Source organism: Ranitomeya variabilis, chromosome 8 (assembly GCF_051348905.1).
Source record: "Ranitomeya variabilis isolate aRanVar5 chromosome 8, aRanVar5.hap1, whole genome shotgun sequence".
NCBI classification, from domain to species: domain Eukaryota; kingdom Metazoa; phylum Chordata; class Amphibia; order Anura; family Dendrobatidae; genus Ranitomeya; species Ranitomeya variabilis.
Window position 1 is genome coordinate 195,569,117 of NC_135239.1, and position 19,057 is coordinate 195,588,173.

Genomic DNA, 19,057 nt, shown 5'->3' on the forward strand with positions numbered 1-19,057 from the left:
GCCGGTTTCTTTGGCGCTGGGATTATTCCACAATTGGCGTCTATCACTTATGTGCAGAATTGGTGCCAAATGTCTAATCGCTGACAGACAACGCAATCCTTTTTTTTTTTTTTTTTTTTTATGATGCTGCGGTCTTGCTGCAAATTGACTGCTACATATAAACTCACCCTAGAAGTAATGGGTCACCGGAACGTTACACATACAAGTGGTGGCATTGCAGTTTTTTTTGGGGGGGGGTTTTTTGCACTTGCCATCATTTTGCAATGCGTGCAATTTTAGTTATAAGTGATTTTTTTTTTTCTTTAGGGGCCATAACTTTTTCCATTTTTTTTCTTCATGTAAACATCCCATAATTAAGGTCTGATTCCATCCGCAAAAGCACTTAAAGGGTTTGTCCCCTTTCACAAAATCGCAATTTATTATTACTAAAAAACAAAACTGTTGTTTACTTGCCATTCCCGGGTCCGGCACTGAGTCTCCACCGCTGCTCCTGGTGTCCCATATCCCGCCAAGAGCCGCTCCGCTCACTGACTGGCTGCAGTGTTGTGGACAGGACATCCAATATCAGACATCGGGATCAGTGGTCGAGACTCAGCTGGACCCTGGGAGGGTGAGTAACGCACAATTGTTTTTTTGTTTGTTTTTTTTAAAACACCCACAATTCGGGCTTTACTCACCCTTTCAAGGTCCAGCTCGGAGTCTTGGCCACTGCTCCCGGTGTCCGATTGACTGCAGTGCCGAGTCACAAACACAGCGCTGCAGCCATTCGGTGAGCTCAGTGACTCTCGGTGGGTCGTGCTGTCTACATGGGTATAGCCATTGAGTTCGGTGATTGGCTGCAGTGCTGTCAACTTGACAATGAGCACTGCAGCCAATATTGGAGTCTCGGTGGTGGACCGAGTAAAGAAAATATTGTTTGTTTTTTTTTACACCCTACAGCAGGCAATGGTTTTCATTTCTTTTAGGCGACAGAAAACTCGGGCTCCAGGTGACGCCATAAAGGCCCCATACAGATGGCTTTGGCGCCCACTTGGTCCCTACAGACCGTATCTTGCAGAGTCATCGTCCTTCTGTGTGCTCTCCCGGCCATCGTTGACTATGATACGTATTGTAGACTCAATAACTGTGGCCACCAGTAGTTATTGCGTGCCGGTGACTACGTACGGAGCAGAATTGGTCGGTCCATGATCACCGGGACTGATTGATTCTGCAAATCCCTTGTCTGGCAGGTTGCCAGAATAGTCCCTACGGTCACATCTGCAGCCCATTGTCGCACTCCTCGCTTTCTCTATCTCTTTACCATCTTATAAAGCGAAACCTGCTCTTTAAATAGCCAGAGAGGGATTCTTGTCATTGCTATTAAAAGGCAGCTTGTAATAAAGTGCCTGAGTCATGCCGGAGCGCGCAACTTGTATCGCAGACGGCCTATGCCTAGGGAGATCTCCGACTGTGATGAATTGGCCACTTGCTTTTGTTCCAATCAAAGGTGTAAATGTTTTATAGGAGCAAAGCTACAACCCCAGGGGGGTTAATTATTATTTTTTTTTTCATTTTTCTTTCTTTATTCCAGAAAGAAGACATGGGTCCTCCAGCAAAGCCCCTCTAACACCTCCATCATCCTCCCTGTACTCCCTCCACTCCTCCCTGCCTTCGACAAAAAGCCGAGCGGGCGGCGGCGGCAGCAGCACCCGTACGTCCAGCAGTGCAAGCGGTAGTGCCTCCTCCAACTCCAAGCTGATCAAATCTCCCAAAGAAAACAAAGAAAAGCTACAGATAGGTGGAAGCAACAGGTGGATGCATTCTGTGCAAAGCAAGATATCACTAGACAAAATGTAAGTGGCTCCGTAAAAAATGGCAGTACAGATCAGAATGGACCTAAATAATAAAAGTGGGATATAGGCAGGTAATGTCTGATTACAAGAATTGGGGTCCCCATTCCCTTTAATGGAGTGGCATGGCCGCACCTGTCAAAGGTAGCCACGCGTGGCACTCTGCTATCTCTGTCATTTCCATACATATTGGTTTCACGTTGACCCTATTAATGAGCATAATACGAAGCCTGGTACTGCAGAGCAGCAATAATCTGGGTCAGTTCCACCGATCGTGCAAGGAGAAGCCATCAATGTAAAATTCTGGAAATCACCTTGATGATTCTCCAGTTTAGAAAACCCCTGTTTTTTTATTCTCTATTATGAGTTATAAAAAAAAAAAGATGGCCAAAAGATGAGAAACCTTAATGAAGTGCAGAAGGTTGCAGAGAGCGTCTCTCCCTCTGGAGGACTCATTCTGTCCGGAGTCCCACAGGCAAACCATTGACTTGAACAAACACTGTGTAATACTTAATTTCCCCTCTGGTGGTGCTGCAGGGAAATTGAGTACTTACTGCTAGGTTTACCAACAGATCACCGTTGATCGTCAAGGAAAAATTGGTGATCAGCTTTTTGGCCAGGGTTAAGGCCTTATTCGCACATCTGGTGTTTTTTTTTTTTTTTTACGTACGAGAAAAAAAACGGTCAGTTCCGTCAAGAACTGACGGTGCTTTTGACCGTGCTCTTGACGGTGCTCTTGACTGTGCTCTTGACGGAACCCTTGAACGTGCTCTCTTGACCGTGCCCTTGACGGTGCTCTTGACAGTACCCTTGACGGAACCCTTGACGGTGGTCTTAACGGTACTCTTGACAGTTCCCTTGACGGTGCTCTTGACAATACTCTTGACGGAACCCTTGACATTGCCCTTGACGGAACCCTTGACATTGCCCTTGACGGAACCCTTGACATTGCCCTTGACGGAACCCTTGACATTGCCCTTGACGGAACCCTTGACATTGCCCTTGACGGAACTCTTGACAGTGCCCTTGACGGAACTCTTGACGAACCCGTTGACGGTGCTCTTGGCGGTACTCTTGACGGAAGAGTTCCGTTGAGTTCCGTCAGAGTTTATTCACTGATGAGAAAAGTGGAAAAAGAAAAAAGTGACAACTTAGACTCCATCCGAGTGCAACCTGTTTTATTTTTCTCCCCCACTGACCCAAAGCCTTTCATTGCCAAGTTCGATCCGACACTCTGATCAATATCGGACATTTCTTTGTCATTTTGCATGGATCACTTGGTTCACAAAAAAAAAAAAATCACAGCCCCATAGGCTGTCATAGATACAAGTCCTATCCGTGAAAAAAAAGGTACATGTGAATGAGGCTTAACAAGTGGATATTATCCGGAGAACCCCTTTAACTTGTATTGTCCTTCGCACATAAATGCCCGTGCATTATTAATCCCAGGCCTGCATTGTTTTGGTGTGCAGTGTTTTTCATCATACGACTTCTATCTGTGTATTGATACGAGTCTCCGCACTTTCTGTACCCCAGAATGACGCCCTCTGTTAAGGTGGAGAAGATGCATACAATCCCAAAGACGGACGGCGCCTTCTCCAAATCCGCTGCTGGCTCTACCTGCTCCTCTTCTGTCAGCTCCTCAGTAAAGACTGGCCTTAATTGGCAATCAATACCAAAGCCACCTTTGCCTTCCCCTGGACAGATACCAAATGGTAAAGGAATTCTCTCGACTCCTCCAAATGTGGAAAAGAAGCAAGAGGACACGAACTGTAGGAAACACTTACACAAGAGATTGTCAGGTATAGATACACATGGTGGCTGAGAAAGGGGATCTGTGTTGTGTTTTTTAAGTATTATGAAACTTTTTATTCTTATTTTTTCCATTTGTTTTGTCCCATATTCTTAAATTAATAAAAATAATATGATAATGCTTGCATGCCCCCTAATGGTAAGTAGAAGGTGCAAGATGACCTGGAAACGGCAAAGCTTTGTTCAGTTGTCTGTGCAATAAAAAAATGAATTAAAAATAATTTAAAAAAAAACAAACAAAAAAAACCATCCAGGTCTCTAAACCCCAAATTGTCTTGATCCAAAAGGCGTAAACCGTTTTTCTGACATTTTTTTGCTTAGGTCTTATTACATTGGGTTTATACCGCGTAGTTGATATTCTTATTGACCCTGTGTCTTTTCCTGCCCAGATCGAGAGTTTGACCCTGATATACACTGTGGAGTTGTCGATGTTGAGACAAAGAAGCCGTGCACTAGATCTCTGACATGCAAGGTGAGTGCGCCCCACATCGCCCGTGCACATGGCTGTACTTTCTCTGATCGCGAGTCTTATACTCTGACTAAATGTATGGGACCTGCAGTCGGGCCGGGAATATTTCCGCTTGTATATGGTCACTCACGCAGGATGTTATTAAAGATTTATTATCCTCATTACCTTAAGTGGCTAAAATTGGAAAGTTCTTTTCTTTTAAAAAATTAGCAACTTTGCAATTTGCATGTTCGCTAGAACAGAGGGATTTTTACTTTTGTTTACCGACCCCCAAATGTGCAGTAGCTACAAGCACTTTCCAATTAGAGCTTGTAAGGGTAGCTGTGGGTCGCTGGCGTGCACCAATAATGCCCAGTCTGGACATCTTCGGTGCCACTTTTGATGGTGTAGAGGCAACACTGCCTTGTATAGCCGCATCAGAAAACGCACAGTGATACCGCTGGTCTAGACTGTGAGTCAAGCAGGAGCGCACCTCTTCCAGGAGGCAGGGGAGCAGCGCACTCCTGAAGATATCAGATCATGGGGGAACAACTCTCAGGGTGAAGACACAGCAGCAGGGGACACGTAATTTATCATTAGATTATGGAAAATATGGTTTCCCAATTACAATTTGGTTTTAATATTATAGACGTCCTCTGAAGAGGCTTTTCTGGGGGCAACAAAGAACTTTTTCTATACTCGGTTGAGCACTTTGTATTGTTCCAACATCCTCCATGTTTGTCTGTTCCACACAGTGTATATGTGTGTATGTTGTCTACGTGCGGATGTTGTCTACGTGCGGATGTTGTCTACGTGCGGATGTTGTCTACGTGCGGATGTTGTCTACGCGCATGTGTTATATACGTGCGGGTGTTGTCTACGTGCGGGTGTTGTCTACGTGCGGGTGTTGTCTACGTGCGGGTGTTGTCTACGTGCGGATGTTGTCTGCGTGCGGGTGTCTACGTGCGGGTGTTGTCTACGTGCGGGTGTTGTCTACGTGCGGGTGTTGTCTACGTGCGGGTGTTGTCTACGTGCGGGTGTTGTCTACGAGCGGATTTTGTCTGCGTGTGTGTAAGTTGTCTTCATCTGTATCTGCGCGTGTGCATATGGTCTGTGAGTGTTTGTTGTGTATGTTTTGTATGTGTGTATGTTTTCTATGTGTGTATGTTGTCTACGTGTGTATTAATCTTTTCTTTTCCTTCTCCCACCAGACACATTCCTTAGGCTACAGGAGAGCAGTACAAGGGCGCAAGAAAGGTTTTGATGTGTTATTAGCCGAGCACAAAAGTAAAACCAGGGAAAAAGAACTGCTACGTCAAGCTGAACAGCAGCAGCAACAGACGCCTGCGCTCAGGGAACCGCATCCCTCACCTTCAAAATCTTCCCAGGAAACGCACCAAAATTCTCATGGACTCTCTGCCCCTGAAGTGAAGCCTTCGGTACCCAGCAAGGCTAAGCCTCACAACCCCAGTCTTCCAAGGTGCGGCCTAAACTCCATTGTCTCCTCTTTCAGAATCATATACTTTTGACACTTTTTGGGGGGCTTCTTAGTAGTCTGAATTTCATATGAACACAATTCGCTAGAGCTCCATCCTTTAGGACCCTCCAAGTTGAGCTCTGCGTACTGTATTTTTTTCCATACCCCCAGGAAATGTAATTCTTTAAATGGGGCCCACACGTGGCCGCAAATTGCGGTACCACTGTGAAGGGGCGACAGCATGTTACCCATGATTGGCCCTCCCTGAGATTTCAGCGGCCAGACTAGAATCACTGGTCTTCCTCCATTCTGGTCGGTGAGGGTCCCAGAGCTCTCCATGCCATATGGTAGCTGAGAATTGGCACCTATCGAGGACAATAATTTCTCAAGAAGGCTTTATAATGATAACCTGTGCACAATTACATGTGATGTTAGGTATTTTTGCATTTTTACGAGATTTTTATATATTGTTTTTACTTTTAACAAGAAGAGCTTAAATTGCAGAAAAAAGCATGTAGAGTAGTGAAATAATATAGCGACGTCTAATTTTGCCGATATACTGTCGTTACTTGTGAACGGTCTCATCTGTCTGTTATTCTGGCGGTCTCTCCAGGCCATCAGGTTACCCGGCGCAGCACAGTGGTAACGCTCCCAATGGCTCCCCATCAGTGCACGAGTCTCCACAACCAGTAGTACCTGCAGCTGAGCCATCCTCCCGCTTGTCCAGCGACGAGGGGGAAGGGGACGAGAAAGAAGAATCCGCCGAAAAACTGGACTGTCATTATTCAGACCATCACCCTCGACCAGCAGCTGTAAGTAATACAGAAATGCCGTGCTGCGCCGGGTAAAGCGGGTCATGCCGGCAAATGACGTACAGTGTCCCTTTTTGTGTCTCCCCAGTTTTGCTCGTTTGGTAGCAGACAGATTGGGAGAGGATATTACGTTTTTGACAAGCGGTGGGACCACATCCGATGTGCACTTAACTTCATGGTGGACAAACATCTTAACTCCCAGATGTGGAGGTAGGTCGTTCCTTAAAGGGGGGGTGTCCTGGATTAATTTTCATATACCCAAAACCTCCGCTGCTCACCAACCGTTCCCTGCCATATGGTTGCTGGATGCTGATGGGTTGTCAGGGCAGATTTGGGGGCCTGCTAAAGTCCCGCATGGCTGCCATGTTGGTTCTAAAGCTGGGCTTCATAGGAGACCATCGGTTTCCCTATATAAAGGCACACAATGCTGTGATATTGCAAAAAATAAAACCAGTGATCAATCCGTTTCCTTAGGTTACAGGTTCAAGTATTCTAAGATAAATAAAAATGAAAAATCAAAATTCAGATATAAACATATTGTGTAGTGCCGCGTCAGTAAACGCTTGAACTATCAAATTATAAAATTATTTAATCCATGCCGTAAAGCAATAAAAAAAAAAACATCAAAACATTGTGTATACTCTAAAATGGTACTACAAAAAAAACGACAGCTCACCACATAATATTAAGCCCTAATAAAGGTTTATCAATGGAAAAATGATCAAATTTGGTGACATAGCCCAATTTTTTTTTTTTCTTTTACAAATTTCTAAACTTTTAAAAATAAAAAAAAACTATATAAGTTTGGAATCCTACTGTCCTGGAGAATCACGTTACCAGGTTACAGTACAATGGGCGATGTGCAAATATAACCTAGATTAAAGAAATAAAAAATTAGTATAATATTGAAGTTACAAACATAATTACAATCCGTTGCTTTTTTTGGGGGGGTTCACATTTTGGGGAGTGTGATGCTCCTCTGAGGAAAGTTCTCATATTCCTTGTTGTTCCCTCCAAAAATGCATATATCCTGTATTCATGGGATAGGTGATAACTTGCTAGTCACTAGGGGCCCCTTGGGATCCCGAGATTGGGGCTCTGCAATGGAGTGTAGGTGCGCATGCTCAAATCCTGCTCCATTCATTCATTGTCTGTGTGGCTGCCCAGCGCTGCACTCCGCTATTTCCATCAGTGAACGGTGCGGGGGTAATGCATGCGCACTGCCACCATTTTCAGGATGGGACTGCAGGGCCCTGTCCTTAGGGTTGTGGGGGGTTCCGGTGGTCAGATGATCGGAAAGTTGTAAACTACCTGCCTGTCCTGTTCTGCCCTGCGCTGATCTTTTCCCGCGCTGATCCCTTGACCTCCAGTCACCGCAGCCGCTTTTTCCCCTTCCACGCTGTCGACAGGTAATCCTACTGATGTTATGCTGACTGACAGCCGGCTCCCTACAATTAGCAATAATAAAGTCCTGGATGACACCTTTTAAATAAGTCCGCATTCATGCAGCTAAATGAATGAATGGTTGTAATTTATTGGCATAGCAGCAGAGGTTCATGGTTTTAAAAGGTATTAAGGACAGAATATGACGAATGATAATGAGGTTGAAATGCGTCTGAATCCTACAATCTGGATATGAAATAAAAAAAAATCTGCTTTTATATGGAGAAAATATTGATGTTCTCTTCTATGACCATAAAGACAAAATGCAATGGCCAAATTTTTTTTTATTTCAGCGCATTTCGATTTTTTTTTTAAAATTTTCAGTACATTATATGGTATAATTTAGGCTTTAATTCAAAACCACAAGTCGTCTCGCAATAAATAGGCTGTTATATAGATTTGGATATAGAAAAAAAAAGAAGAAAAAGGTTATGGAGAAAAAAAACAAACAAAACCGCCTGGGGTTAAAGGTAGAGCTGGTGTTGCTTGATTTGGACATCCTGTTCTATTGGCCACAAGGGTACTCTGTGGCCGCTGCAAGATGGCAGGAGAACCGTCACTTACCTGTCGGCATCCTGGTAATCTATAGCCGCTGCACGATGGCTGTCGTCACCCTGGTAATCTATAGTCCCTGCACTGCATGATGGTTGGAGAATCGCCTCTTACCTGTCGTCACCCTGGTAATCTATAGCCGCTGGGCGATGGCCGCCTCTTATCTGTCGTCACCTTGGTAATCTACAGTCCCTGCATGATGGTTGGAGAACCGCCTCTTACCTGTCGTCACCCTGGTAATCTATAGCCGCTGGGCGATGGCCGCCTCTTATCTGTCGTCACCTTGGTAATCTACAGTCCCTGCATGATGGTTGGAGAATCGCCTCTTACCTGTCGTCACCCTGGTAATCTATAGCCGCTGGGCGATGGCCGCCTCTTATCTGTCGTCACCTTGGTAATCTACAGTCCCTGCATGATGGTTGGAGAACCGCCTCTTATCTGTCGTCACCCTGGTAATCTATAGCCGCTGGGCGATGGTTGTAGAATCGCCTCTTATCTGTCATCACCCTGGTAATCTATAGCCGCTGCACGATGGTTGTAGAATTGCCTCTTGGGCTACTTTCACACTTCCGTCGGTACGGGGCTGTTGCAAACCGTCGGCCGGACGTACCGACGGACGTTGTGCTAAATTTATCACAACGTGGGCAGCGCATGCGCGGTCGGAAAAAGTGGAACCGACAGACAAAAAAACGTTACATTGAACTTTTTTGTGTGTCGCGGCTGCCAAAACACGACACATCCGTCGCACGACGGATGCGACGTGTGGCCATGCGTCGCTAATGCAAGTCTATGGAGAAAAAACCGCATCCTGCGGGCAACTTTGCAGGATGCGTTTTTTCTCCAAAAGGACGCATTGCGACATACGCCATAAGACGGAAGTGTGAAAGTAGCCTTATCTGTCATTGCCCTGGTAATCTATAGCCGCTGCACGCTGGAAGGAGAATTGCCTGTTGTCACCCTGACAATCTATAGCCGCTGCACAATGGTTTTTTGGGGGGGCTCAGATTTCCGTCACACCGCAACGACGGTCAGAAGAGCAGCGGATGCTGGCGGGTAAGAGACTCCCGTGTAGCGGCTAGAGATTACTGTTGTAGCTTATGGAATGGGACATTTGCACCAACTCTCATTGACGGTTCAAAAGTTTAGGGACTGGGCGGCAGTTCATAGAGCGGGATCATATATTGGTTTCAGCCGTCCTCACTGACACTTATATTCTTCTTTGTTCGCCAGGAAAATTCCTCCAGCATCCAGCAGTTCCTCCACACATGCTCCACACCGGACCAGCACAAATTCAGCGCCCATGTTACAGAGTATGAACAACACTGGTTTCCTCTCGCCCAGCACAGTTACCTCTCCCCCAACCCCTGTGACCTCTCCCTGTACGTCTGTGGACAAAGTCCTTTCCCAGGGGACGACACTAAGCACTCACACTGCAGCAGACCCCACCAGTAGTATGCAATCCAGACAAGTGTCTTCTTCAGCATCCACACCGCCAGTGCTTTCCTCATCGCCTAGCCCAGTCTCCAGCAAACCTCAAAAATTAAAATCCAACAAGGCTGTGAAACCTAAGGAACCCCCCGCCAGCAGCACGAACTGCAGCAGCAGCGGCTCAGGAAAGAAACGGAAAAATAACTCCCCTCCCCAGCTGCTAGCGCACCCCCCTTCCCATTCCACCGAGTCTTTTAGGAAAAACTGTGTGGTGAACTCTGGAACATACCACTCTCCCGGCACGACGTTATCCCACGGCAGTCCGCACAGTGTCGGCCTCAATTTTGTGAACAATCGATCTGTGAGTCTTAAACACGACCAATCAGGGAGGGGTCCTCCGACGGGAAACCCTGCGGAATCGATAAAGCGCATGAGCGTAGTGATGAACAGCAGTGACTCCACGCTTTCGCTCGGGCCGTTCGTTCACCAACCTGGTGACCAAGCTGTGAACTCGCACAACACCTTTTCCCATTCTCGCGCTTCTCTGGACAAGTTTGCAGGGAAAAAGCGAAAGTCTTCAGCTGGTCCCAGCAGCATCACCAATAATAACAGCAAATCCGGTAAGGTTGCCAAACTGCCGCCAGTCAACAACATTCACGCAAAACACAACAGTGGGATTTCAGGAACGCCGACGCTGACCAATAACTCGCTTCGTCATCAGGTAAGAAATCTCTGCTGGTTTTTTACTATTTTTTTGCTTGTTTCTTTTTATGCCAATCTTTGCAAACATCCACTGGAAAAGTAACACCAAAAAGGAGTGGTGTGGCTAATGAGGGAATCGGACCACCCTATCTGACGTTGCACCAGCCGCCATCTCCAGTGGTTGGCGCCGCTAACCAGGCCTGAAAATACGATTTGCTGGGATCGGGGGCCTGCTCATTCATTTACACTAACCGAAACCTATTAATGGCCCTCAGAAAAGTCCCGGTTCCGTCCTCTTCAGCAATCATTCGGACCACCACTGAGGTGGATCTGTGAGAGGTTGGTGATAGCGGCCATATGCTTGTTTTTCAGAATTTCCAGAAATAGATATAACAATGATACCGCTGACGAGACCTTGGTACAAAAGAACTGAAGAACTTAACATTTGTAGGAAATGTGCACAGAAAAGTTGGTACAATAATGGGGTCATCATACATACAAATTTTGCTGTGGATTTCACCTTGCGATTTGCAAAGGGAGAAATGCACAGTAAAAGTCTACTGCATTAATGGACATGTGAAATCTGCACCCCAGACTAGTATTTTTCATTCAGCGTGTGCTTAAGATGCAGTAAAATCTCATCCATTTTATTGGTAATCAATAAAAGAAAGAAAATCCAGTGTATCCACCCCTTGTCAATATATACCCTAATATATGGCACTGAGCGTTAAAGGCTATGGACACCTCTGATATGGAAAAAATACATTTTCATGTGTTAGTGGTTACCTTTTAGTTAACTAAATCGCCCTGAGTTTCTGTCGCAATCTTTGTTCATTTTCAGACCCCTTCACGTGCCTTTGTTTTAGTCTAATCCAAGTTTCAGATTTTTCTGTTGTGGGAGTGTCTCCCAGTAATATAAGCTGGATATGTCCAGGGTGCTACTGTCTTCATTAGTCATATATTAGCACAGCTTCTATTCTGCACTTGTTTCCTCTTCATGTGCTTTCCTCCTTATCTATAGTCTGTTTTCTCTGCCCTCCCTGACACTGCATACTTTCGCCACTCTCCACAATGTGGTGCTTTATGTGCATCTCCTCTTCCTCCCCTCCCTGACACTGGTAGAAGTGAGAGCCGAGACAGACGGCCGGAGCTCTGATGGCTTTGTATCAGTTTTGCAGATCAATTAGATTACATAAAAGACTTGCGGAATCTCTGCAGCTCCAGAATTTATATCAAATTTTTAATAAAGACTCAAGTGGGTTTTTTTTAACTTTTCCATTAAGGAAGCCAATAAACCCTACAAAAAAGAATTCTGTGTGAAGGTGCACATAGCCTTTAATGTGGTTTATCCAAGGTGCCTGGGCCAGACATTTGGAGCAGTGATTAAATGAAAGAGTTGACAGCTCCGAAACCTCTCTGTAGGTTACAAGGCAAGAATCTGATACGTCTACATTCATGATTGAGTCTATACTCAGTTTCTTCTCCCTTTTCATTTTTCAAATTCATTCAGGTTCAGCGTCTCCCTTTTTCCATTTTCATTCACAGAAATGAAATTGGGAGAACATTAATCAGCCACCATCATAATAAGGCTCCTGTAATTACACCGGTCAGGTTCCCGTGCCAATAGAGGGTAGATTCGACCCCCATAGCGGTACCAAAAAGCTTCACAATGCCAAGTTCAAATCACAGATTGTCGTGGTTCTCGTAAGCGTGGCATCTGCTCGGGTTTGTTTGTTGCTGGCAACAACCTCCGCATTCGTCCTCCTTATTTAACAATCATCCTTGTTAGACCAGATTTGCACATTTGACATTCACAATCAAAGTACAGTCCACGATGTACGGACCGGCTGCACTGTCCTGACCCAAACACGGCAGCCCATACTTATGAGACTAAGTTCGGGTTAGGAAACCATCTGCCGTTTCGGACCCTACAGTCCGTGCTCGGGACCATGAATGTCGGGATGTGCTAAATCAGTCTTAGTAATTGCACCTTTTCGATACAATGGGCCATAAATAAAACCTTTTCCCCGCACGCTGCTCAGCATCGCAGTAATGGAACGCTGCCGACACAGACAATGGGGGGGGCAGCAAATGCACCGCGGCTCCCGCTGCCCCTTTTAGCAGGAATGGCTGATGGCACAGACAGTCATCAAACTGACAGGGGAAGGGAGGGAGGTGTTGGGCGCGGAGCAGCTATCACTATGGTAACAGATATTTCCCAATGAGCCGAGCAGCTATTTAACCCCCCTCGTTCTGGAGAGCTGGCGAGCTTCACTCCGGCGGTGACGTCTGACTTCATCCTCTCCTCGTCTGACGAGCTGCTCTGACTCGCATCGCACGAGGTGTATGTGACATTTTGTTTCTGGAACATCATCCGGACAATTATTTCCCTCCGTCGGGTGGGAGGACCAGTGACGTCCGTCGCTTTGTACCAGTCAGCATAATCTGCCGCGCTCCAGCGTTATCTGCTCGCGGTTTGATCACTTTAGTCAGCAAAGACTGATTAAATTAGCACAAGGGCTGGAGAAAGAATAGGATTTACACGGCACGCGGGACTCCTGAGGCGGGGGGGTCAATAAATCAGACGAGTGGCACATTCGGAAAATGTTACCTGGCAACACATTAGGGGGGGGGGGGGGGGGGGAAGTCATGTGGCATGAATGTGCCATAGAAGAAGAGCATCGACATCCGGTGTGTCCGCGTCCATTACCAGCACACTTTGCAGATGGGGAGGGGTTTGCAAAAAAAACCATAACTTATTGGGGTATATGGCATGCAGAAAATTGCAGCTTGTGTTTCAAAAATGCAATGATTTCCACAATACATAGACATGCTGCAGATGCAAAAACCGGCAAGTATATGGCTGTTATCACCTATGCATAGGGTGGGAGATAACGTGCAGACCGGTAGGAACCCTGAATGATTCTGCAGAGGCTGCGCATGTTCCTCCTTCACACCATTCATTGTCTGAGGGGCCGGCGGAGAAAGCAGAGCTCTGTACTCGCTATTTCCAGCAGTCCCGTAGATAATGAATGGCGCAAAGATCAAGCATGCGCTCCTCCGCTCCATTCAGGATTCGGCTCTACAGATTTCGGTTCCCATGTTCCAGGGCCCCTCCGCATCTCGGATTCCGGATTGGGGGACCCCTCAGCCGTCAGCAAATTATCCCCTATGAAATGCATAGAAGGGAATCATTCCATGTCAAGTGAACCAATGAATATTACCACTATATATTTAATTATTTGGAGAATTGGATTCAAAATCTGAAGAAGAAAAAATTCTGTATATTTTTAAGTTTTTGTTTTTACATTACTCCTTATAACTCAGGCAGGAAACAAGATAGAGAAATGGGCAAAAACGCCATTCAACTCAGAACAGTACAGGCTTTCAGCAGATGTGTCACAAGAGTATCTTTGTTAATGCTTTACCCAATGCGGAATCAAACGAAAAAATTCAAAACACGTTTCCGAAAAATCAATATGATATTAAATTAGCAAAAAACACATCTGTACCAACATTCAAGGTGGGCTCTCAATGGGATCACACTTGGAAAAAAAAACTATATAAACAGTGTCAATTCCAAAATCTTGCATTCAGATCTGTTCAGCCTGTGGTCCAAAAGTGTAGTTTTCCCAAATAAAAAAAACTCATGGTTTTTTTTTTTTGTTTTTTTTTTAGATATTGGGAGAGTGGGAGGAATGCTCGGCTGATTCGTCACACGACGAACAGCGGACTGGATTGGTGGAAAGCAGTTTGAGCAGGAAAATTTGGGTATTTATAAAGCTCATCGTCCGATCACATCTCCCAATCTGCCCAGTAAGGGAGACAACCAGATTAGATTCTAGAAACGGTTGCACCACAAGCACACGTCCCAGGAGGGGTGCGGAATATAGCAATAATAAAAAAAGGAGCAAATTAATAAATACCTGAAGGGGGAAGTTAAGGGGTTAATACTAAGCGAAGTGAAGTATTATTTTAAAAGCGAGAGAGGCAAAAGTATTCCTAACATCCAGTTCATGTACTGTACAAACCAGTACTAAGAAGAAGAGAGGGAAAGATTGTTAAAACATCGGTTACAAGACGCAGAACCTGGAAATTAAGGGGTTGATGCTGAAAAAAGTGAAGTAGTATTTTAAAAGTGAGAGCGGCAAAGAAGAACCAAAAGTATTGCTAACATCCAGTTCATGTACTGTACAAACCAGTACTAGGAAGAAGAGAGGGAGAGTTTGTTAAAACATCGATTAGAGGAAGCAGAACCCATTAAAGGGACAAGGCAACGCCACACTGTCACTCCACTGAGTGAAACAGAAGTAAAATCAAGTATTTTTTTCATTCAGCAATGTCTAGTGATGAGCGAGTGTGCTCGTTACTCGAGTTTTACGATCATGCTCGGGTGTTCTCCTAGTATTTTGGGCATGCTCGTAGATTATGTTTGAGTTCCCGCAGCTGCATGATTTGCGGCTGCCAGACAGCCTGAATACATGCAGGGATTGCCTGTTGGTTAGGGAATCCCCACATGTATTCAGGCTGTAGCAGCGGCAAATCATGCAGCTGCGGAGGCACAAACATAATCTACGAGCATGCCCAAAATACTAGGAGAACACCCGAGCATGATCGGAAAACTCAAGTAACGAGCACACTCGCTCATCACTAGCAATGACCCTTAAGTCCATGAAGCTCGATGTAAAGACTATTCATTGTTCAGACTAGTTCATTGTATTTTATTTTAGAACTCCATGATTTAACTACTATGCTCGGTCTTAAAACTTGAAAAAGGACACGTCTAGTGTCGTAATAATTAAAAAAAAAAACATTGCTACACGTATATATAAATATTTAATATTGCTTCTCTTGCTTTAGTATGAAACATATGATTAGGATGAGACTGTATCTAGAAAATCACACTTAAAAATATGATCCCAAGGAGCTCAACTTAAAACCTTGTCCAAATGCAACGAGAAACTCAAGTCACACATATGCCTTTTTTTTATTTTATAACCTATTGTTTTTGTTTTGTTTTGTTTTTTCAAAACCGTGCATTTAAATTTGACTCCTTAAAAACAAAATATCTTTAGAAATCTATAAAAAAAAAAATGAATGAAGATAGAAAAAAAAAATGTATATAAAACTTTTTTTTTTAATATATAATTTACTAAAGTAGCACAAAATAAAAGAAAAAATAATCCAAAGACATTGGGTAAAAAAAATAAATAAATTCAGATTTGGATCACTTGACACGGAATGACCCAAAAATAACTTTTTTTGTGTGTATAAAGCACAGTAAGGGCTGAACTAGAAGGTGCCAAGTACCAGTTTTACATGCTGTATACCGGCCTGGCATCCAGCTGAAGAGGACTTTGGAAAGAGATTCTTGAGTCTCCTGTCCTTAGCCAATCAGCACTGCTGAGAACACTCGACAAACATTCTGATTGGCTGAGAGTATAGCACAGGTTGTTTTCAGCTGGATGCCAGGCACAATGTGCAGCCCACCAAACGTGTTGGGGGGCTGTTGATACCCAATAGATTATTGTCTGAGCTGACGGCAGGATGTGAGAAGATGTATTGTACGGCGGATGCTGCCGGCGCTCTGCGGACCCCACTGACTACTGGTTTAGACAGAATTGCGCTGTTATTCTTTGGCATTGAGGAGCCGAATGTTCTTGCTCTCAGTATAAGTCACTGGTGATGTCTGCAGGGTGACAAGCGCTCGCTGAGCACAGAGTCTGTTAAAAGCCGACTGAATCCATGTTTTTTTGTTGTTTTTTTTTTTCTGCCACATGAAAATGTCCATCTTTAGTTTTGGGTCATTGCAGTTGCAAGCGCCGGCCTCCGCAGGGAGCGCGGACCCCGCAGGCCGCTTCTGGTTGTGCGCGGCAGCGGGGTCATCGCAGGAGATTTCACATTACATTTGCTTCATCTCTTCTCCCTTTTTTTTTTTTTTTTTTTTGTTTTGCAGCCAAAGGCGCGTCCCTGACAGTTGTTATTACACGAACTGGACAAGTACGGTAACAATCACAAACCTCCAGCTGGCTCTGTGGGCTCCAAGATGCCTTTGAGTTTTCTCAACCCCCGATTTTTTTTTTTTTTATTTTTTTTTTGTCCGCGGTCCTCAGGTTGTGCGGAGTGTTTCTGAATTCGTCAGCTGGACAAGGAATTCTCCCCCCCTCATCCCGAAGCCATGGCTGTAGCAGTCAGTCCCATCGCCGCTTCTATCAGTGTTAGTGGACTGAGCCGCTTGCTACAAACCTGTGAGAGTTTTATTTTATTTTTTTTATATTTTTTTGTTTTGCGCCGATCGTGCGCTTTACATCCTCCGGCCCAGGCACGAAAAAAAAAGAGAGCGAAACTTCAGCGTAACTTTCCGAGAGGAACGATGCCTTCTGATGCCCATCAGCGCGGACACTTCAGCCCCCAGAAGAGGAATATGGCTTTATTCTCTTACAGCAATGCTCCAGTGGAATAAAAAAGAAAGAAAAAAAAACTACCAAAATAGCACAATTATAAAAAAATATATATATAAAAAAATTAATAATAGACTTATGTAACGGGCTGGCCGGACTTTTTCCAGGTTACACATACTAAGAAGCTTTGAGGAGTTTTAATATTTTGTCGAAATTATATGAATTTTTTTTTTTATTTTTTAGACAGAAAAAAAATCCTTGCTGTGATTGTACAGGTAGGAGAAAAAAAAAACGGAAGTGCAAAAATATTTGGGGAAGGGGTTCACAATGATTACCAAATGGCTAGAAGCAATGGTTATGCCCCCTGTTCACACTTCCACCCATCAGCTGCCTAGCAGACATTTTTTGTTTTGCCCCTTGCACGACACTGCAGCGGCAAAGTTGCCATAAAGTCTCAGGTCTCGGACTAATATTCCTAGAATGATAGTACTGACTTTGGGGACAATATATATATATATATATATATATATATATATATATATATATATATATATATATATATATATACTGCTAATTTTTTTTTAACCCCAATTACTTGCACTTATAAAAAACAACAAATTATATATGTATATATATATTGATTGGGGTTACAAAAAAATTTGCGGTTTAATTTTTTTCTACAGCCGCTGTGCTGCGCCATCTGTTGCTGGGTGCAGAATGAGTGAACTAAGATTCCATCAGTGAGCTCCATAAGAGAGCTTGCATCTCTGGAGCTCTTCTCAGCTGATTTATGACCACAGACCGCCTGTGTAGGTAGAATAAGAGCCTGTAAAAGCCTAACGGTGCACATGTTTTAATTAAGCCTAATTTAAAAAAAAAAAAAGATTTTTTTTTTAAACCCAAAATATTAATGTAGGGGTAAAAAAAAAAAATGTCCCTAAACATGGACAACCCCCTTGATTACTGTGGGTATTGATAGTGCATAGGCAGCTATATTTCAGCAAATCCAGGGTTAATGAGATAATGTACTTAAATTAAACCCCTTTAAGCAGCCATATTTATTTTTTTTTTAATGGACGTCACATAAAATTGTGTTCATTCCCATCATCGGGGGATAAGTATTTAGGGACACCTATTGACTTGGACGTCATCATTTCTCTCGAATTCTAATATCTTACATCCTTTTTTTGCCATTTTCAGATATGAAAGCATCAAAGAAATGTCTCTCATGGAACCTAATAACAAGCTGCTGTTGACGGATCCTGTTAGTATAAAAAAGATGGTATTTCTATAACCATCATCAATGTGGTTGTGATTACCGGGACTGACCCCTCTTCTTACAGCCATGTTTGCCCAAAAGCCATCTACCGTATATTGTTTGTGTGACACTACAAATGACATAATGCCTGGATATTTACCAGGCTACCGGGGGGGATTGCTGGTCTTCAGCCATCTTTTTACACTCTTTAGGACCTTCTAAATAAAAGATCCGTCAACAGCAACTTGTTGACGGTTTCCAGTCTCGTTTATGTAGTATAGTATTAAACGTGCAGCGATTCTCTAAGACTTTGATTAAAAAGCAGTAATCCGATTGGTTAAGGCCACACAATATTTTTTTCCCCTCCCCCTTGACCTTTAAAGGAATTTTTTTAAAATATTATAAAATAAACATTTGCTTACACCTTGGTACCAGAAGTGATGACGTCCCGTCCTTTATTCTTGTGACTGCTGCAGCTGGATAGTACATGGAAACGGTGGCTGCAGCGGTCACATGAATGATGGTCGGTACATATATATATTTTTTTTTTTTTTTTATTTATTTATTTTTTTTAATATACTGTTGCCCAAAAATAATAATGGCTCGAGTACATTATGTAGATGCAGTTTAGGGAAAAATTTTAGCTTTCTATATATATATTTTTTCTTTTTAAGTAAGTTTTTTCCCACATTTTAGTTTAGGTTTTTTTTAAAATTTATTTTATTTTTAAATTTCACCTTTGCTGAAATCAAGAATTTTTGGGCTAAACTGCCAAGCGAGATCCGTAGGCATCGGGCCGGTTAGAGGGCAATCTGATGTGTCGGGGAGCGGCATACACCAGTGGCCATACGATTGTATTGTATCGGTATTATTTAAAACTCCTACTTGTTTCTTT

The 19,057-nt window shown here is 43.8% G+C and overlaps 1 protein-coding gene across 5 annotated transcripts in view; it reads left to right on the forward strand.

The window, feature by feature from the left end:
* The window catches only part of ATXN7 (ataxin 7), a 106,658-nt gene extending 89,225 nt beyond the window's left edge, over nt 1–17,433 (forward strand). For all 5 annotated transcript variants that reach the window (XM_077275895.1, XM_077275892.1, XM_077275894.1 and 2 more), the window contains 8 exons: nt 1,571–1,832; nt 3,366–3,631; nt 4,031–4,113; nt 5,301–5,569; nt 6,180–6,378; nt 6,467–6,588; nt 9,604–10,522; nt 16,460–17,433. In XM_077275895.1, the coding sequence (XP_077132010.1) occupies nt 1,571–1,832; nt 3,366–3,631; nt 4,031–4,113; nt 5,301–5,569; nt 6,180–6,378; nt 6,467–6,588; nt 9,604–10,522; nt 16,460–16,477 (2,138 nt within the window). In that variant the 3' untranslated portion in view covers nt 16,478–17,433. The remainder of the gene's footprint in view (nt 1–1,570; nt 1,833–3,365; nt 3,632–4,030; nt 4,114–5,300; nt 5,570–6,179; nt 6,379–6,466; nt 6,589–9,603; nt 10,523–16,459) is intronic.
* Nucleotides 17,434–19,057: the final 1,624 nt, after the last annotated feature.